This window comes from Equus caballus, chromosome 14, assembly GCF_041296265.1.
Source record: "Equus caballus isolate H_3958 breed thoroughbred chromosome 14, TB-T2T, whole genome shotgun sequence".
Taxonomy (NCBI): domain Eukaryota; kingdom Metazoa; phylum Chordata; class Mammalia; order Perissodactyla; family Equidae; genus Equus; species Equus caballus.
In genome coordinates this window covers 57,455,030-57,474,003 of record NC_091697.1, presented here as the reverse complement: position 1 = coordinate 57,474,003, position 18,974 = coordinate 57,455,030, and the positions used below count along the sequence as shown (strand labels likewise).

The following is an 18,974-nucleotide window of genomic DNA, read 5'->3' as shown; positions in this document are numbered from 1 at the left end:
CCAGTAGAAAAAATCGTCAGGGAAATGCAAAGTCAACCCCAATGCGATACCACTATATATCCACCAGAATAGCTAAAATTAAGAACACTAACAACGTCAAGTGTTAGCAAGGATGTAGAGCAACAGGGACTCTCACACACTGCTAGAAAGAGTATAGATTGGTTCAATCACTTCAGAAAATTGTTTGGCATTAGTATTCAAGTTGAAAAGTATGCATCCAGCAATTCAACTCCTAGGTACATACCCACCAGAAAGGCCAATACTCCTGCAAGCAATGAAAGACATGTATATGTATAAGAATGTTCCCAACAGTATCATCCATAATGGTTTGAAGCTGGAAATCACTCAAAGGTACATCAACAGCAGACTAAATAAATATATTGCAGTGTATTCTTTACGAGAATACCATCTAGCAATGAAAATGAATGAACTACAGCTACACACTGAACTAACTGATGAATCTCACCATCATAATGTAGAAGCCAGTCACAAAAAAATACATGCAATGCATACTGTATGATTTCATTTTTTATAAAAGTTGAAAACTTAATAAATTATAGTATTTGGGGACATATACTTAGGTGGTAAATCTAAAAAGAAAAGCTAGGTAGTGATTATGATAAAGGTCAAGATAACAGCTCCCTGTGGACGGAGGGAAAGGGTAGTGACCAGGAGGGAAGCTGGAGATGCTGGCAAAGTTCTATTTCTCTCCCTGGGTGATAGCTACACAAGCATTTGCTTTGTAATAATTTGTTAAGCTGTACATTTGTTTGATGCATTTTCCTATCATGTGCAATGTTATAGTCACAATAAAAGCAATTTTAAAAGGAGGAAAACGAGAATATACCTAAATGTTTACAGCCTAAGGGGAGAGAAACTTTGGATACTTTTTCTTCTTACTTTTCTGTAGCTGTCTCATTTTCTATCACAACAGGCAATTAGAGATAAAGAATAGGGAGTCTAGAGTCAGACCTTACCTTAATTCAAATCCCAGTTCTGTTTTAGCTGTATGACCTCAGGCAAGTCACTGAACTCTGTAGGCTTCTGTTTCCTTATCTGTGACATGGGGATAATAGCAACCACCTTCCTGGGCTGGGTGCACACACAGAGATAGCAGGGAGTGCCTGTCCATCATAAGCCCTCACTAGGTGTTATCTGCTACTGTAATGAGTCTAAATTACCTGCACCACGAAGAAACAAAACAGAAATCCAGTTTTTGACTTAGAACACTCATCACACTTCACTGTGATTGCTTAATTCTTTTTCTTCTTTGCCTGACAGTGGTCAGCATGAGGACGGAGACAGTGTCTGTGTTGACCTACTGTCATCCCCAGCTCGCAGCACAGAGCCCAAGTGGAAGAAGCTCAGTATTTTCCTTTATTGCGATGCTGTGCTACTGGTAGAAGGTGGACACGCAAGAGTGAGCCTTGGCACCCAAGCCCTGCCTCTATCTTTGCTCCCCGAGACAAGCAAGCCCCTCTAGCTAAGGCACGCTAAGTAGCCTAAAAGTAGCTCTCTCTGGGGTCCTGGGTCCTACTGCCTCTAGGCAAACGTTCTTGAAAACAGCCCAGGCCATGATGGGAAGGACCCTTTGGCCTTGTTTCATGGAAAGGATGAGGATGGGGAACAGGGAATGGGGTTGGGAGGCTCCCAGGAAGCCCCATCTGTCATCTAGCGGGCCATACATGCCCAGATGATTCGGGACAAACCCAGCTCTGACAAGCTGCATCCCTCAAGGGAGTCCTGGGGTAGCTGTCCAGGACTGTGGGCAGCTCCTTCAGGCTCTCACTCAGTGGGCCCAAGACTCGAGCTGGCTCTTCTGTGGTCAGTGGCTTGTTGGAAACTCCTCCCTTTACACAGTCCTTTCACATCCATAAATCCATTTTCTCTTCCTGACAAACCTGCAAGGTAATCAATTGCCCATTTTACAAGGTAGGAGACTGATACAATCACAAAGAGCTCAGACCAAGGTCATCCAGCCTTGACCTCACCCCACACCCCTCCTTCCCCTCCATTTCTCCCCAGGTCTGTCTTCCTAGAAGAGCAGAGAGGTGCAACATGTGCCAGGATGTCCTTAGCCCCAGCAAAGCCCAGGCCATTCATGTTAGCCCTTCAGACCCCAGACCCTTCTTCAGTCCCAAGGGGATCAGGAAATATGTTTGGCCTCTCCCTAGAGGATGCAAAATGGTCTGGCCAGAGTGAGAATCTAACCTAGACCTATCTGATCCCAGGGCCCACAACAGCTCCAACCCAGTGCAGGCACTGCTTCCTTTGAAAGGGTCTCAGATGGGAGTGCCGTCCAATCCACATGCCAAGGGTGGCCTGGGAGAAAAGCACAAAGGGCCCTATGGGAAGGGCACGCAGGAAATAAAGGATTCCCAGAACATGGCATCTCAGGGTTTTCCAGCAGAGAAATGAGGCAGTTTGGGGTTATGAGAGAAAGAAGCATAGGGTTTCAGAGCAGAGATATTGGGCCGTTAGGTGGAGAAAGACTTCCCAAGGAGCAGGGGCTTTTAAATCTAAAGGCTCATCAATAATGGCAGAGGGGTCTGCGACTGCTTAGGAGGGAGCCAGAAGGCAGGTGGGCTTGGAGCTGATGGGGTAGAAGCTGCTACTTACTGTCCAAAATCAGACTCCCTAGAGTCACTTCAGCAGCCTAGTCGGCAGGTCACCACCACACAGGGCTATTGAGACGGGAGTCAGAAATGGACCCAGCTCCATTTCCAGAATCTGTCCCAGCAACTTCCACCCTCGTGTCAAAGCAAGTAAAACACAGGTGAACAGAATCCAGCCACAGACTGACCTCAAACCTCAGACAGCATCCTTTTCCACGCCCGTGGAAGACATCTGGCCCTCCGAATACTTTGAACCTCTGGGAAGGTTGGAACTACTTACTGCTAAACCCAGAAGGGAGGCTAACTGTTGCACCACCAGACCAGGGTGAGAGAAGGCCAAAGGTAAGGTCAGCCAGACAGAGAGAGAAGAGGGACAGTTTGGCACCTGTGCCAGCAGTAACCTTCTCCATCCCCTTCAGTTTCACGGGCAGCAGCTGCTCTGATCAGAGCCTGCAACGTGGGGGAAGGAGTGATATCTCAGACCATAGATGTGGGCTTTAGCTTCATGGAGGAATGTGGATGTTCAGATAAAGCTGACACACCACATCTTGGTTCTCCCCCACTACATGCAGCTCCAGGTCCCAGATGTTAGTAGTATTAGACTCTATGCTGACTACATGAGCCAGCACAAAGCCTGATTTGTCTTGGTTTTCTCTTCATCTAATTTTGGAAATATATCATTGAACGATTTCAAGGGCCCTGGTAGGTGCCAAGCAGTGAATATTGGGCTAGAGATGACGAAGAGCCAGTCTCTCTTCTCAAGATCACACTATGTGAGGCAAACTACAGAGGGCCACCTCCTGCACAGTGCACAAAAGAGCTTGCACTCACTCTCCTGGGTTCACAGCTAAAATCAAAACCCGTCAAGACATGCCTGCCTGCACACATTCTAAATGTCTGTAGTAACAAGTTGTAGAAACAAACGTCTGCCTGCCTCACAAGTTTCAACCATTCCTTTTCAGATAAGACACAGGAACTGAACTAAAGGGTAACCTTTTATGCCATAAGTAGTAACATTTGGTAAGAGCTCCTGGTCTGTCCAGGTGACACTGGGAAACAAGAACAGACACCACAGGTGAGTAGGATACATTAGTGCTGTAAGACTCAAGTGTGGGTATTTGTGCCATCCAGTTCTATTTATGCCTCATGTAATTCAACAAACTGATTCCAGTACAGAGATCTTCATCACAACATTATTTCCAAACCAAAAATTGGAAACCATCTAAACATACAACAGGAAAATAGCTCAATAAATTATGTGGCTACTGTTTTCAACGAATATTAACAATATGGAAAATGCTCATGATTTGTTAGGTAAAAAACAAGATACAAAACTCTCTATGAAATCAAAATCATTTAAAAATTATAACATATACATACATATGAATTATATACATATTTATAGGTCTGCTGGTCTGCAAGACTCTGGCAGCAATTTTACAAATTTTATTTTTTTTTTGAGGAAGATTAGCCCTGAGCTAACATCTGCTGCCAATCCTGCTTTTTGCTGAGGAAGGCTGGCCCTGAGCTCACATCCGTGCCCATCTTCCTCCACTCTATCCATGGGACGTGTGCCACAGCATGGCTTGTCAAGCGGTGCCATGTCCACACCCAGGATCCAAACTGGCGAACCCTGGGCCACTGAAGCAGAATGTGCGCGCTTAACCACTGTGCCACCAGGCCGGGCCCTCTGGCAGCAATTTTAATTAATGTACAATCTGATGCTCCAACAGTCAGAGGCTACTTGATAGCAGCACTGGGACTTGGGAAGCAAAGAATGCGCCATCAGGAGGTGCCAAAGAACCCCGGATCCATTAAGGGGGATGATCCTCTAGGACATGGGAGCCTTCAACAGGGAGACAACAGGGCGGCCAGGATACTAGAAAGTGCACATTGATTTAGCTGCTTTATTTTTCTTCACAATTCTACTTTGCTACAGTTTTCAACAAACTTCAGCACCTAGCAGTAAACTGTACCTAAAGCAGGATTTTGAAATGCAAGTGGGAATCAGAGGCAGACTTCTACTGCTAAAAGGAATAAAAGCAAGCTAGTCAGTTTAGCTTCCTCCCAGACAAAAGCACTACTCCTCTGTCACTGCCCGAATGAAGGCCCCAAACCATCATTAAAATGAAACACACTTATAAAATCATGGATTTATATCTTTGCCATTTATTTTTTTTAAATCTTATTCAAAATATTAAATAATACAATTTCAGATATGAAAAAAATTACTGCAATAAAACAGTTCAGGTGTATTTCCATTGTGCTTCCCTTCCTTATTAGGACAGTAAACTGTCCACCGAGAGAAATGATGGACTGCCCTGCTTCTTCCATCTCTACACAAAGCGCATGCCCACTGCCTCACTCAGGCTTTGTGAGTGGATGCTTAATGTGTATTAGGGGTTACGTTTTTTAAAAAGTTGTAGTGACGCTTGTAAGTCAACCATAGTTCAAATCACATATTTACATAGTGATCAATTCTTTATGATAAAAAGACAAGCTAAAATGAAATACAGTAAATAAATTTCCAGTTGCTGTAAAAAACAAAAAAAGAAAATAAAACAAGTACAGGGGAGAAAAAGTCACTGTACGCATATATCCTTTATGTATACAAACAACTTCGTTCGGGTATAATTCTAATTTGAAAGACCTAGATATAATATTACTTAGGTGATAATGGCCCCTAAGATTTATTCAAACTTACTATAAAATAATAAAAGTGAACAAACCTGATATAATTTTAAACTCTGCCTCTTGCTTGAAAGCTTGGAGGAACCCGTGCTACAATCAATTGCCAACTAAAAGCAATTGTACTTGTATTTAATATTTTACCACAAATTTCTACCTCTAAATTTAACTCAGTAATTCTAACCAAAAAATTGTATCTCTATAATATTTTATCTACGTCCACTGCAAACTGCAGGGAGTCTCTATTGCCAGAATTTCTAGACACATTTATTAATCTGTTACCTAAAATTGTGGTCAGAATGAGCAATATAATTACTTAAATTATGTTTAAATTATCCAAAAATATCCAAAGCAATTTCCCCAGAAGAAAAAATGTGACTTATATGCAAAGCATTATTATATACATCCTCGTAGACTATAGTTTGGGAGCACAAAGAAACGTGTGCTTAAAAAATAGTATTTGGATGGCAGAGAGAGAATCTCAGTCAGCAGTACTAGATACGTTAGAATTTAATTACAAGTTTGGGATCTTTCAAAAGTAGCATTACTAATACTTCCAGAAGAAGTACAATAAAGAAATCCAGAACAGTAAAAACTAACAGGTAATGCTTAGCTCCACATTTAGGACACCTGATAGAATTCACTTCTAAAAGTATAGGTAAAAAATTATGCACTCCTTGTTTGTGACATTTAATTTCCAAAGCACCAAGGCAAAATAGAGAGACCCACCTCTCATTTAAGTACCAATTACCTATGGCAAACATCTGCACGATATCATATAAAAAGTCAAGCAAATAAAATTACATAATAAGCAAACTCAAATCACAGTGCTTTAAAAAATATAATCATTGGTAATCTTCAGAGAAGGCATTGCCTCGTTAACATTCTGGTCTAGACGATGATACTCCACTGTTTTAGAACAAAGACCATCACGCCATTTCCTACTTTGAACCAGAAGAAAAATCTGGAATAAAACAAAATAAATTAGATAAGCAAAAGAGAAAATGGAAGATATGCTAAAAGTTTTTATAACAAGTGAAATATCTCTCTCCTAGGTTCCCAAATACAAAAAGTACAACATCAACAACAAAAAAAGGGGTTTTTGTTTTCCGTCTTGTAAACAAGGCTTGACAGGGCTTCCCAAATTTTAACATACACAGGAGCACTTGGTAAAGACTGATCCCCAGACTCCATCTTCAGAGGTGAGTTAGTAGATTGCAGTGGAGCCCAGAAACCCAACAAGTCCCTCAGGTGTTTACACTAGAGACAGCCCAACTCTAAACCCTGGGAGAGAACATCTCTGGCTTCAAACTGTTGTCCACCTACAAATATTTACAAATCTAGTGATAAACCACTAAATCACAAATAACCAAAACGGTTTGTTTGCTTGTTTTCTAACTCAAAACCACAAACACGATATTAGAATCACCAATTCTCAAAGCGGGAAGGTATTGTGAAATTACCTGGTCCAATTTTGTTATTTCTCAGAGAAAATCAAGGTCCCAAAGGGGAAGGCGGCTTGGCAGGAATCACAAATAAAGTTACAATGAAGTTACAATGAAGTCAAGACCTGAGATTTCCTGACCAGTTAAGTACTAGAAAGGACACTGTGTTTGATCTCCCTTTAAGTATTTTAACTGTTAGCTCTGGGGCTACGCGGTGCCGGGATGCACTCTCACACAAAATTAACCATCCAATCCTTTTTATGCCTCTTTTGCCTTGTGTAGCCCACAAACCAATTCCAGTACAGAAATGTTCACCACAATATAATCTCTGAACCAAAAATTGGAAACCATCTAAATGTTCAACAGGAATATAGCTCAATAAATTATGTAGCTATTAAATCATGTTTTTAAAGAATATTAATGATATGGAAAATGTTCATGATATGTTAGGTAAAAAGCAAGATATAAAACTCTATATGAGATCAAATTCATTTAAAAATTATAACATATACATCTGAATTATATACATATTTACAGACCAGAAATATACCAAAATGTTAATAATGCTCAGATTCGGATGGTAGCTTAAATTCTCTCTTCTATACATTTCTGTGTTTTCTGAATTCCCTAAAACAAACACTTCATACTTTTACAACGAGGAAAAAAAGTTATGAAAATAACATTAAGTTCAATGCTTAACAAACTGAAAGTATCAGAGGCCACCTGGCGGCATAGTGGTTAAGTTTGCGTGCTCTGCTTTGGCAGCCCGGGGTTCATGGGTTTGGATCCCGGGCGTGGACCTAGCACAGCTTGTCAAGCCACACTGTGGCAGCATCCTACATAAAAGAGAGGAAGATTGGCACAGATGTTAGCTCAGCAACAATCTTCCTCAAGCAAAAAGAGGAGGATTGGCAACAGATGTTAGCTCAGGGCCAATCTTCCTCAGAAAATATTTAAAAATTAAAAATTAATTAATTACAAGTATTAAACTAACAAACTGGGGCTGGCCTAGTGGCGTAGTGGTAAAGTTCATGTGCTCTGCCTCAGCGGCCTGGGGTTCACAGGTTCAGATCCAGGCATGGACCTACACACCGCTCATCAGGCCATGCTGTGGTGGGGTCCCATATACAAAGTAGAGGAAGACTGACACAGATGTTAACTCAGGGACAATCTTCCTCAAGCAAAAAGAAGAAGATTGGCAACAGTGGTTAGCTCAGGGCCAATCTTCCTCACCAAAAATAAATTAATTAACAATCCTTCTCCACAAGTATTCCACCGAAGTGGCAATGCTAAATTAAGATATAAAACATTTTGGGGTTTTTTTAGGAAGATTAGCCCTGAGCTAACATCAGTGCCCATCTTCCTCTATTTTATGTGGACACTACCACAGCATGGCTCGACAAGCGGTACACAGGTCCGCACCTGGGATCAGAACCGGCAAGCCCCAGGCTGCCGAAGTGGAACACGCAAACTTAACCACTGCACCACTGGGCTAGCCCCAAGATATAAAACCTTTTTTAAAAAGTCACTGAGCTTTGGTTTTGCTCACTAAAAAGTAATTTGGCTTCTTTATTTTGAAGCACATACAGTAAAGCATTCTGTCTGTAATTTGTTAAAATATACCACAGATTTATAAACTGATTAGACATCTCAATATTTTTCCATCATTTTAAACGTGACTAAAAAAGAAAAAGCTCTGAACCATCAAAAGCGTTAATAATATAATTGAGATAATAAAGGGTACCTAAAAGGGCTGAAAAATCCCAAACTTACCTTCCTTTTGTTGTGATATGTAATGTAAACAACAGCAATACAAAAAGCAAAAATAATAAGATGAAAAAAGAAATGGCTATCTTCCTCTTCTATATTTGAGGATGGGGGCTTCAAAGATCTCACGGACTGCTCGATTTCCATGTAGCCCCTGTTTTCTTCCAAGCCTTCACTGGACTCATCGTCCCTGGGGCTGGTGGTCCAGTCATAGTCTGGTTCTCCGTAATCTCCATTGTCCAGAGTGTCTTTGGCGGTGGACGGAGAACTATTCAGTGTGAGAAGGTCTTCCTCCTCTATGCTAGGCTCTTCATTGTTATCAGCTTCCTCTTGGGACAGAGAAGTAGTAGGCGAGGGATGAGGGGCCGCAGACGCCCCTCCACTTTTCTCTGTACTAGTTGTGGGAGACAAGGTGGTGCTGATTTCAGAATCAGAGGGTTTGGTTTGGTTTTCATGTGTTAAAGCATTCATATCTGGAGTAGAAGTATCTAGATGGGGTTCACGTTGGCTTTGCGGATCCATCTGTGCTACAGCTAAAACAAGCAAATAAAGAACACGAAACTGAAATCTCCAAGTTTATCTCCACAAAGCTAGAAGCATATTTACCTAGATTTTTCACTAAGCATTTCTCTTTGCTAAATTCCTATAACTTTCCCTTGAGATTAGTTAATAAGTCTCAATAGCCAGCAGTTACATTTCTTCTTAGTCAATTATTCATCAGATAACAACCGCCTTGCCAGATACTAACAACTTAAGCAGCATAATCCTACTGCATTATATAGCCTGCCACCAAAAGAAAAAGAAAAAAAGAGTAGAGAGGGGTCTGACTCTAGGTCACAATGGCAGTCCACACAGAGCTCTTACCATCCCCTTTGTCTTCATTTCACAAAGAGGTTGGACTTCAATAATCTTTGCCCAGACTCCACCTTATCCCCAAAACAGAAAGATAAGTGGCCGATCCTAGCTCAAGGAGGTCACAAACTAGATATGAAACGTGAACCTAAATATTTTCAACATAGTACAACAAAGTCAAGAGAAGCTGTAAGAGAAGAGAGCTGTAGACAGCATTTCTAAGTGATACTAGAACTGGAAGATTCTCTCTCCCCAATTTTTTTTTCCCCCAATGACATTCTTTACAGAAATAGAACAAAGAATCCTAAAATTCATATGGGGCAACAAGAGACCCCAAATTGCAAAAGCAATCCTGAGAAAAAAGAACAAAGCTGGAGGCATCACAATCCCTGACTTCAAAACATACTACAAAGCTACAGTAATCAAAACAGCGTGGTATTGGTACAAAAACAGGTGCACAGATTAATGGAACAGAATTGAAAGCCCAGAAATAAAACCACACATCTATGGACAGCTAATCTTTGACAAAGGAGCTGAGGGCCTACAATGAAGAAAAGAAAGTCTCTTCAACAAATGGTGCTGGGAAAACTGGACAGCCACATGTAAAACAATGAAAATTGACCATTCTTTTTCACCATTCACAAAAATAAACTCAAAATGGATCAAAGACCTAAAGATTACACCTGAAACCACAAGGCTTCTAGAAGAAAATATAGGCAGTACACTCTTTGACATCAGTATCAAAAAGATCTTTTCAGACACCATGTCTTCTCAGACAAGGGAAACAATAGAAAGAATAAACAAATGGGACTTTATCAGACTAAAGAGCTTCTTCAAGGCAAGGGAAAACAGGATTGAAACAAAAAAAACCCACTAATTGGGAAAAAATATTTACAAGTTATATATCCAACAAAGGGTTAACTTCCATAATATATAAAGAACTCACACAACTGAACAACAAAAAATCAAACAACCTAATCAAAAAACAGGCAGGGGACATGAACAGACATTTCTCCAAAGAAGATATACGGATGGCCAATAGACACATGAAAAGATGCTCATCATCACTAATCATCAGGGAAATGAAAATCAAAACTACACTAAGATATCACCTTACACCCATTAGAACTGCAAAAATAAACAAAACAAAAAGTGACAAATGTTGGAGAGGTCGTGGAGAAAAAGGAACCCTCATACACTGTTGGTGAGAATGCAAACTGGTGCAGCCACTACAGAAAACAGTATGGAGATTTCTCAAAAAATTAAAAATAGAAATACCACATGACCCAGCCATCCTACTACTGGGTATCTATCCAAAGAACTTAAAATCAGCAATTCCAAAAGTCCCATGCACCCCAATGTTCACTGCAGCATTATTTACAAGAGCCAAGACGTGGAACCAACCTAAGCGCCCATCAACTGATGATTGGATAAAGAAGATATGGTGTATATATATATATATATACATACATACAATGGAATACTACTCAGCCATAAAAAAGGATAAACTAGTCCCATTCACAACAACACAGATGGACCTTGAGGGTATTATGTTAAGAGAAATAAGCCAGATAGAGAAAGATGAACTCTGTATGACTCCACTCATAGGTGGAAGTTAAACATGTAGACAAAGAGAACTGATTGGTGGTTACCAGGGGAAAGGGGGGGTGAGGGGATGGGCACAAAGGGTGAAGTGGTGCACCTACAACATGACTGACAATGACAATAATGTACAACTGAAATTTCACAAGGTTGTAAACTATCATAATCTTAACAAAAAGTAAAAAAAAAAAAAAGATTGGCACCTGAGCTAACAACTGTTGCCAATCTTTTTTTTTTTTCTGCTTTTTCTCCCCAAATCCCCCCAGTACATAGTTGTATATTTTAGTTGTTGGGCCGCCAAAATGGAGCATGCGAACTTAATCACTCAGCCATGGGGCCAGCCCCACAAATTTTTTTTTTTTTTTAAAGTATTTTCAGGAAGAAAGGGACAACTCCTAAAGGAAAAGAATTAGAAAGTGGAACTTGAAAAGTAAGTGTGAACTAGACTATTATAAAGATTGGGGAAGGCAACCTAGGTATGGGAATGACACCAAATACATACAAGCTCTTATTTCCTTATGCTCCTACCCACTCAGCACGGTTTACTAAAGCAAAGGTTAAATTGTTCACAGAAGTTACTCTACCAAAAGTTCAGAGGAATCCTCTTTGAAATTTAACAGTTTCTAATTTATAATCTAATGTATCTATTAAAGAACTTCAAGAATATCCATTAAACTTAAAGAAAAAACTGTCCGGAGCAGGCCCCATGGCCAAGTGGTTAAGTTCGCATGCTCCGCTTAGGCGGCGCAGGGTTTCACCAGTTCAAATCCTGGGCACAGACATGGCACCGCTCATCAGGCCATGCTGAGGTGGCATCCCACATGCCACAACTAGAAGGACCCACAACTAAAATATACAACTATGTACCGCGGGGCTTTGGGGAGAAAAAGGAAAAATAAAAATCTTAAAAATAAACTGTCATATGAGATCTAAAACTACAGATAATATTTTAAAGTCTATCAAATTAAAGTAAAATATTTTATAGGGGTAAGATTAAACCAAATCATTCCTGGGTTTTCACAAACGTGTGTATGCACACAAACTAACAATCTAACAGACAACTCTTTGTTCTCTGGCTTGTGTATCAGAGTGGACATCTACTTCGTGCAGAGAAAATAAATAGGTAGTCAATTGTACTGAACAGAATCTCTCATAAAAAATAATTTAGTAAATCAGTAAAAAATTTAGTAAATTAGTAAAACTCTCTAAAAAATTTTGAACAGTTAGTTCCTTGAAATTTTTCACTGGAAGAAAAGAAATAAACAGGGCCTAAAACTGAACACATTGAGTACACATTATTCAGAAAACTATTAAGAGGAATTTCTTAAAAGAATTTTAACATTTACCACCTCAACTTACTTATGATTCAGACATTTACAAATTACTATTTCTCTGATATATTTAATTTTCCTGCCAAAGTGTGGGAAAAAATGTTTTAAAATAACATTTTAAAAAACTGGGAGCCTACTAACTAACCTTGACTTTTTTAAAAATTGTTTTTCTGTGCTTGGCTTTTAGAATAATCATATATATTTAAAGGACACAAGCTGAAAGGGGTGGGAAAGATTATAATTTACCCCTATCTTCCATCCCTCTCCATGGCCAGAAATCCCTCCACTGTGCCTCTAGAATTCAGTCAGTCATCAGCAAATCCCTTCTATCATCCTTCACTTTTTTGTATAACTAAATCCTGGCTTTCCTGTAAGGACACACTGTCCCTGCAGCCCTTTTAATTAACAACTGTTTTTCTCACACATCTTTGCACCACTCAGTCTGGAGAAGGGGGCATTATTCTCCTGGGTTGGGGGAGCCTCACCCACATCATTTTCCCATTCCTCTCCCTTGAATGCCCGCAGCCTTGATTCTCTTGTCATCTGCTATCACCGACTAACATTTGTCCACCAACTCCTGGGTCACCGTCCCTATTTCTCAATGATTTTAGCTCCTGGCTCTAGAGTTCACTCTACCTAATACTCCTGGGTTGATTTCAAAATCCTCAACCTCCTCTCTTCTGATGAGCCAACCCTCTCCTTTCCCTTAACCTCTCACTCCCATGGTCATCACCTATCATCACAACTCTTCCATCATCTCAATTTCAAACATCCCACTTGCTGACATGACCTCCTAAGCCTTCAAATTCATTCCCTGGTATTCTGAATCCATCAGAACCTACAATTCTCTGATCCCACCACCTTTTTGGTTCCTCGTGGCCACCACTCCACCCTTGCCCAATACACTCTCTTCCTTCTTTACCCAGACTCAGTTCTGTGGTCAGCCACTATCCTTCTCTTATATATAACTTCAATCCCTTTCCCCCTTGCTCACTCTGTCTCACTTACTTGGCAAGGCTACGTCCTGAGTTAAATCAAACTCTCTAACTACTCCCCATCTGCACTAAGCAGGTGAACATGGCAGGAAATAAATACACAAGCATGCCACTGTTTTTCATTTTAAGTTCAATGTAAAAAGTCAGGTGTACATGTAATGATGTTGGCAATTACACTGTATTTTCCTAGTCCATTCACCCTCCTACTCACTTAGGGGGCCATTCACATCTCCCTCTGTCCTCAAACTTCCAAACCTTCTCTACTGTCCTCAGTGTCAACTGATGACATCACTTCCCAACTTCTCTGAGAAAAATGAAGCCATGAGAAGAGCAATCCCATGAACTACCACAACTCTAGACTCATAAATCCAACTGCCCACTTGACATCTCCTCTTAGATGTATGACATTCAAGTTAACATGTTCAAAACGAATTCTGACTTTGGTTTCCAGGAAGATGGAGTAGACATACTTTTCCCTATTCTTCCTACTAAAGACAACTAAAAATCCTGAGTAGTATACATAAAATAACATAAGAAGACTCTGAAAGGTGGAGAGAATAGGGCAGAGCAGTTAGAGACCTCGGGACCTGAGAAACGACCCGGTGGTAACTTCCTTGGATTTTCTTTTTATCTCATGTATTCTAGACTTGGAGCTGAAGAAGCTAGCAACCTGGCAACATCAAGGGGTATCGACAAAAAGGACTCCCCCAAAAAGCCTGCTCTCTCTAGCCAAAAGATCAAGAGCGAGTCAGCCTAGCAAGAAAGAAAACTTTTAAACAATGACTGCTCTACTCCGGGCAAACAGCACAGAAAAAACTGTGGCTCCACTCACATCCACACCAGCAAAGGCTGAGTGGAGAGCCCAGATTTCCAACCTCACCAGGCTGTAATGAGGTGCCCCTTCCCCTCCACAATGGGATGGTGTCAGAGGAGGCCTAGTGGAGAGTCAAGACTTTAACCACTGTAGAGAGGCCACCCCCAGCATTATGTTGGTGCAGAACATGACAGGAGCCAGAACTCCCACCCCTGCCCAGAAGTAACATGACCACCACCCTTTGGGTGTCAAGAGAGATCAAGTTGACCCTAGATTTCTATCTCTACCCGGCAGTAATGTGCAGCAACCCCCTATTCCCCTGCCAGGGCAATGTCATAAAAAACCAACTGAAAAATAAAGTTTAGATAAGACCAGAGTCTTAACACAAACTATCACAACTTACCCAATATGTAATACATCATCTGAATAGCCCTATAACTATAAAGGAAATTGAATTCTTAATTTTAAAACTCCCCAAAAATAAGTCTCCAATCCCAGATAGTTTCACTGGAGAATTCTACCAAGTGTTTAAAGAAGAATTAACACCAATTCTACACAATCTCTTCCAGAGAATAGAAGAGGAAGGAACACTTCTCAATTCATTTTATGAAGCTGGTATTATTATCCTGATACCAAAACCAAAGAGACTACAGAAAAAGAAAACTACAGACCAGTATCTTTCATGAACATACATGCAAAAATCCTTAACAAAATACTAGCAAATAGCAATCAGCAATATATAAAAAGAATGACAGTCCACGAACAGTGAGATTTATTCCAGGGACGCAAGACTGGCTCAATATTCAAAAATCAATCAATGTAATCCATGATATTAACAAGCTAAACGAACCTCGACCTAAGTCTCACACCTTATACAAAAGTTAACTAAAAATGGATCACAAATTTAAATGTAAAATGTAAAACTATAAAGTTTTTAGACAAAGACACAGGAGAAAACCTTTGGAATCTAGGACTATGCAACAAATTCTTAGACCTGACACCAAAACTAGAATACATAAAAGGAAAAATTCATAAGTTGAATTCCATCAAAATTAAAGACTTTTGCTCCATGAAAGACCTTCCTGTGAGGATGAAAAGACAAGCCACAAAGTGGGAGAAATATTTGTAAGCCCCATACACAACAAAGGACTAGTATCTACAATAAAGAACTCTGAAAACTCAAAAGTGAAAAGGCAAACAATCCAGTTAAAACATAGGCAAAGACACAAATAGACAATTCACCAAAGAGAATATACAAATGGCAAATAAGCACATGAGAAGATATTAGCCACTAGGAAAATGCAAATTAAAATCACAGGTAGATGTCACTGCATACCTATCAGAATGTCTAAAATGGCTATCAGAATGGCTAAAATGAAAAATAATGACAACAACAAATGTTGGTGAGGATGCAGAGAAACTAGATCACTCATATGTTGCTGGTGGTAAATGTAAAATAGGACAACCAGCCAGAAAACAGTTTGGCAGTTTCTTAAAAAACTAAATACCCAACTACAATATGACCCAGCAAATGCATTCCTGGGCATTTATCCAAGAGAAATGAAAGCTTATGTTCACAAAAAAATCTGTACATGAATGTTTATAACAGCTTTATTCATAATAGTCAAAAACTGAAACAACCCAGACGTCCTTCAACGGGTGAATGGTTAAACAAAGTGCAGTACGTCCATACCATGGATTATCACTCAGCAATAAAAAGGAACAAACTATTGATATATGAAGCAACTTGGATAAATCTCCAGAGAATTACACTAGGTGAAAAAAGCCAATCCCAAAAAGTTACAGGCCATATGATTCCATTTATATCACACTCTCAAAATGACAAAATTCAAGAAATAAAAAACAGATTAGTGGTTGCCAGGATTCCAGGAGGCAGTGAGGAGAGGAGGGAAGGGCAGGGGGACTATAAAAGGGCAAGAAGGTCCTTATGGTGACGAAAATGCTCTGTATCTTGAGTGTCTCAGTGTCAGTATCCTGGTTGTGGTATCGTTACCACTGGAGAAAACGAAATAAACAGTACACAGGGTCTGTATTATTCTTACAACTACAAGTGAATCTACAATTACTTCAAAATAAAAAGTTTAATTTAAAGAAATGCATTATTACCTCCCATGTCAAAAAGAAAAATATATATACTTGCTCTACCTACATTCTCCCTCTCAGTTAATGGCAACTCCATTTTCCTAGTTAAGCCGAAAACCTTGGAGTCATCAATCCAATCTGTTATTCTATCTTCAAAATATATGCAGAATTTGAAAACTTGTCACCCCTCCACTGTACTGTCTAGGCCAAGCCACCATCATCTCACCTGGATTATCACAGTAGACTTCTAAATGACCTGCCTGCTCCTATCATAACCCATATCGTCCACTGTCAACACAACAGCCAGAGTCATCTTGTAAAAACTTAAGTTAAATGATATTACTCCTCTGCTTAAAACCCTCTGAGAGCTGTCCATTTCTCTCAAGAGTGAAATTCAAAGTCTTTATAATGGCCTGTAAAATCCTACATGATCTGGCCCCCGTTACCTCAATCTCATCATCTTTTACTAATCTCCCTAACTACTCTGCTCCCATTGCCTACTTAGCAGATAGCAAGCATCCAACAGATATTTACTGAATATGCTCTTGATCCAACACTCAACACAAATCCTACACTGCTTCATAGGTAGCATCTTTGCACCGACTGCACCCTCTGAAAAGCCTTTCCCATAGTTCTCAGCCAGACAAAACCCCACTCATTCTTCTAAGGATATCTCCAATGTCACCCTATTTGTTGCTGTAACTCCAACACCTAGCACCAAGTAGCAGCAGAATCAATAAGTATTGTTCAAGGAGTAAAAACTTGCAAGTAATATATAAGAAAACAAACTAAAAATTCATCTGAAACATATGATGCAAATTAGATCAATCTCCCGGACCTCTACTCTTTCAAATCAGAGAAAGTTGATCCAGTCAAATATGAAGAGTACTCAGAACAAAGTGATAACTCTGACTTTACAAATTTAATTGTTGAGCTTCTACAAACATATACTACTTTTAGACTTCTAAACATTGCATTTCTACCCTTTCCTATTTGATATTCCTCTCTAGTTGAGACTTACCACTTTAAAAATAAAACTTTCTAAATTTAATTCTCTCCTACTGGTCCCTTTTTAAAAAATGCCTTAAATTAAACTATATCAATATTTCTCAGATGAGAATGCACAGGACCCTGAGAATTCATTCACACACTGGAATGGGAAATACACACACACACACACACACACACACACACACAGAGACTGGAATATTAATCAGTCATAAAAAAGAATGGAATCTTGCCATTTGCAACAACACAGATGGACCTTGAGGGCATTACGCTAAGTGAAATAAGTCAGAGAGAGAACAGCAAATACTGTATGATTTCACTTATATGTGGAATCTAAAAAAACAAAAACAAACAAAACGAAATAAAACAAAAAAAACAGGCTCACAGATACAGACAACAGATTGGTGGCTGCCAAAGGAAAGAGGGGGTAGGGGTGGGAGAAATGAGTGAAGGGAGTCAAAAGGTACAAACTTCCTAGTTATAAAATAAAAAAGTCACGGGGATATACTGTACAGCATGGTGACTATAGTTAATAATATTGTATTGCATATTTGAAAGTTGCTAAGAGAGTATCTTAAAAGTACTCATTACAAGAAAAAAATTTCAGTAACTGTATGGTGATGGATGGTAACTAGACGACTTATGCATATCATGTGCAGTGTATACAAGGATGAGGTCATTATGTTGTACACTTGAAACTAACATGTCAATTATACCTCAAAAAAATAAAATTTTTTAAAATTAAAATAAAAAGAAGAAACTTAATCAAATGCTACGGATCCATTAAAATGAAGCAGGGTTGTCCGGTTAACCCAGGGCACAGGGAAGGGGTACCAGGTTTACAAAGAATCTCCTTTGTTCCGAAACTCCTCTCCTCCTCCCAAGCCACTGGGGAGCTTTTCAAGGCCCCAGTATTCTGGCTCTTTACTAAGTACCAGAACCTCCCAGACCTCAGAGATGCACCAGTACCCGAAGAAAGTTCTTTCCCCCTCACTTTTGCTCTCCGAAATATTCCATCACTCAGTCCGGTCACCGCCGCTGCCCACCTTCGTCTTTACCACTGACCTCACCCGTTCTGGAAAGCCCACATCCTCCCTCGGCCCTGCTAGACCCCTGCGTGCGCCCCTGCCCCCAACCGTGGGACCCTCTCTACACACCACACCTCCTGACCTCGGCCATCTCCTCAGCACCCGTCTCCCCCACCTCCTCTTCAAGACCCCCCTAAAACCCTCAGTCCAAGGAATTCTAGAGACCCCACTACCGCCATTTCCTGTGGCAACCCATTCTTCAAGACTCCAGACACCAGCACCACTACCTCCCTCCCCGCCCCTCTACACGCTCTCGGCTCCCTGGGTCCCTGCATCTCAACCCCGCTTCTCTGACTCTTAGAGACCCCACCTCCTTAGACCCCTTCAGACCCCTCCCTCCTCAGGTCGCCGTCGCCGCCTGCTCCGGACACTCGGAACCGCCCTTTCCCTGGCCCGGCCCGTGTGCCGGTCCACGCCGGGCCCTCCCCGTCTTCCCGCGCCCGCCCTGCCGCCGCGCCCCTCTTACTACTGGACACGGTGGCGGACGCAAGCAGGAGCGCCAGGGCCAGCGACCGCGCCAACCCCCCGGGGACCGGGATGCCCGGCCTGGGAGGCAGCTTCGCTTGCACGGCCCTCCTCATCTTCCTCTGGGCGACAGCGGCCATAACCGACTCGGCCGGGAGCCTACGCCGTCGCTAGGATTTGCGTCATGACGTCAGACACCGC

General features: G+C 40.8%; 1 protein-coding gene across 1 annotated transcript; it reads right to left on the bottom strand.

Annotated features, from left to right (window-relative positions):
• Positions 1-4,764: 4,764 nt before the first annotated feature.
• Positions 4,765-18,960, bottom strand: C14H5orf15 (chromosome 14 C5orf15 homolog). Its single transcript, XM_001502840.6, has 3 exons — positions 18,775-18,960; positions 8,522-9,048; positions 4,765-6,267 (listed from the first exon to the last, which is right to left on the bottom strand). The coding sequence occupies exons 1-3, from the start codon at positions 18,911-18,913 to the stop codon at positions 6,136-6,138; spliced, it is 798 nt and encodes a 265-aa protein (XP_001502890.2). The 5' UTR covers positions 18,914-18,960; the 3' UTR covers positions 4,765-6,135.
• Positions 18,961-18,974: the final 14 nt, after the last annotated feature.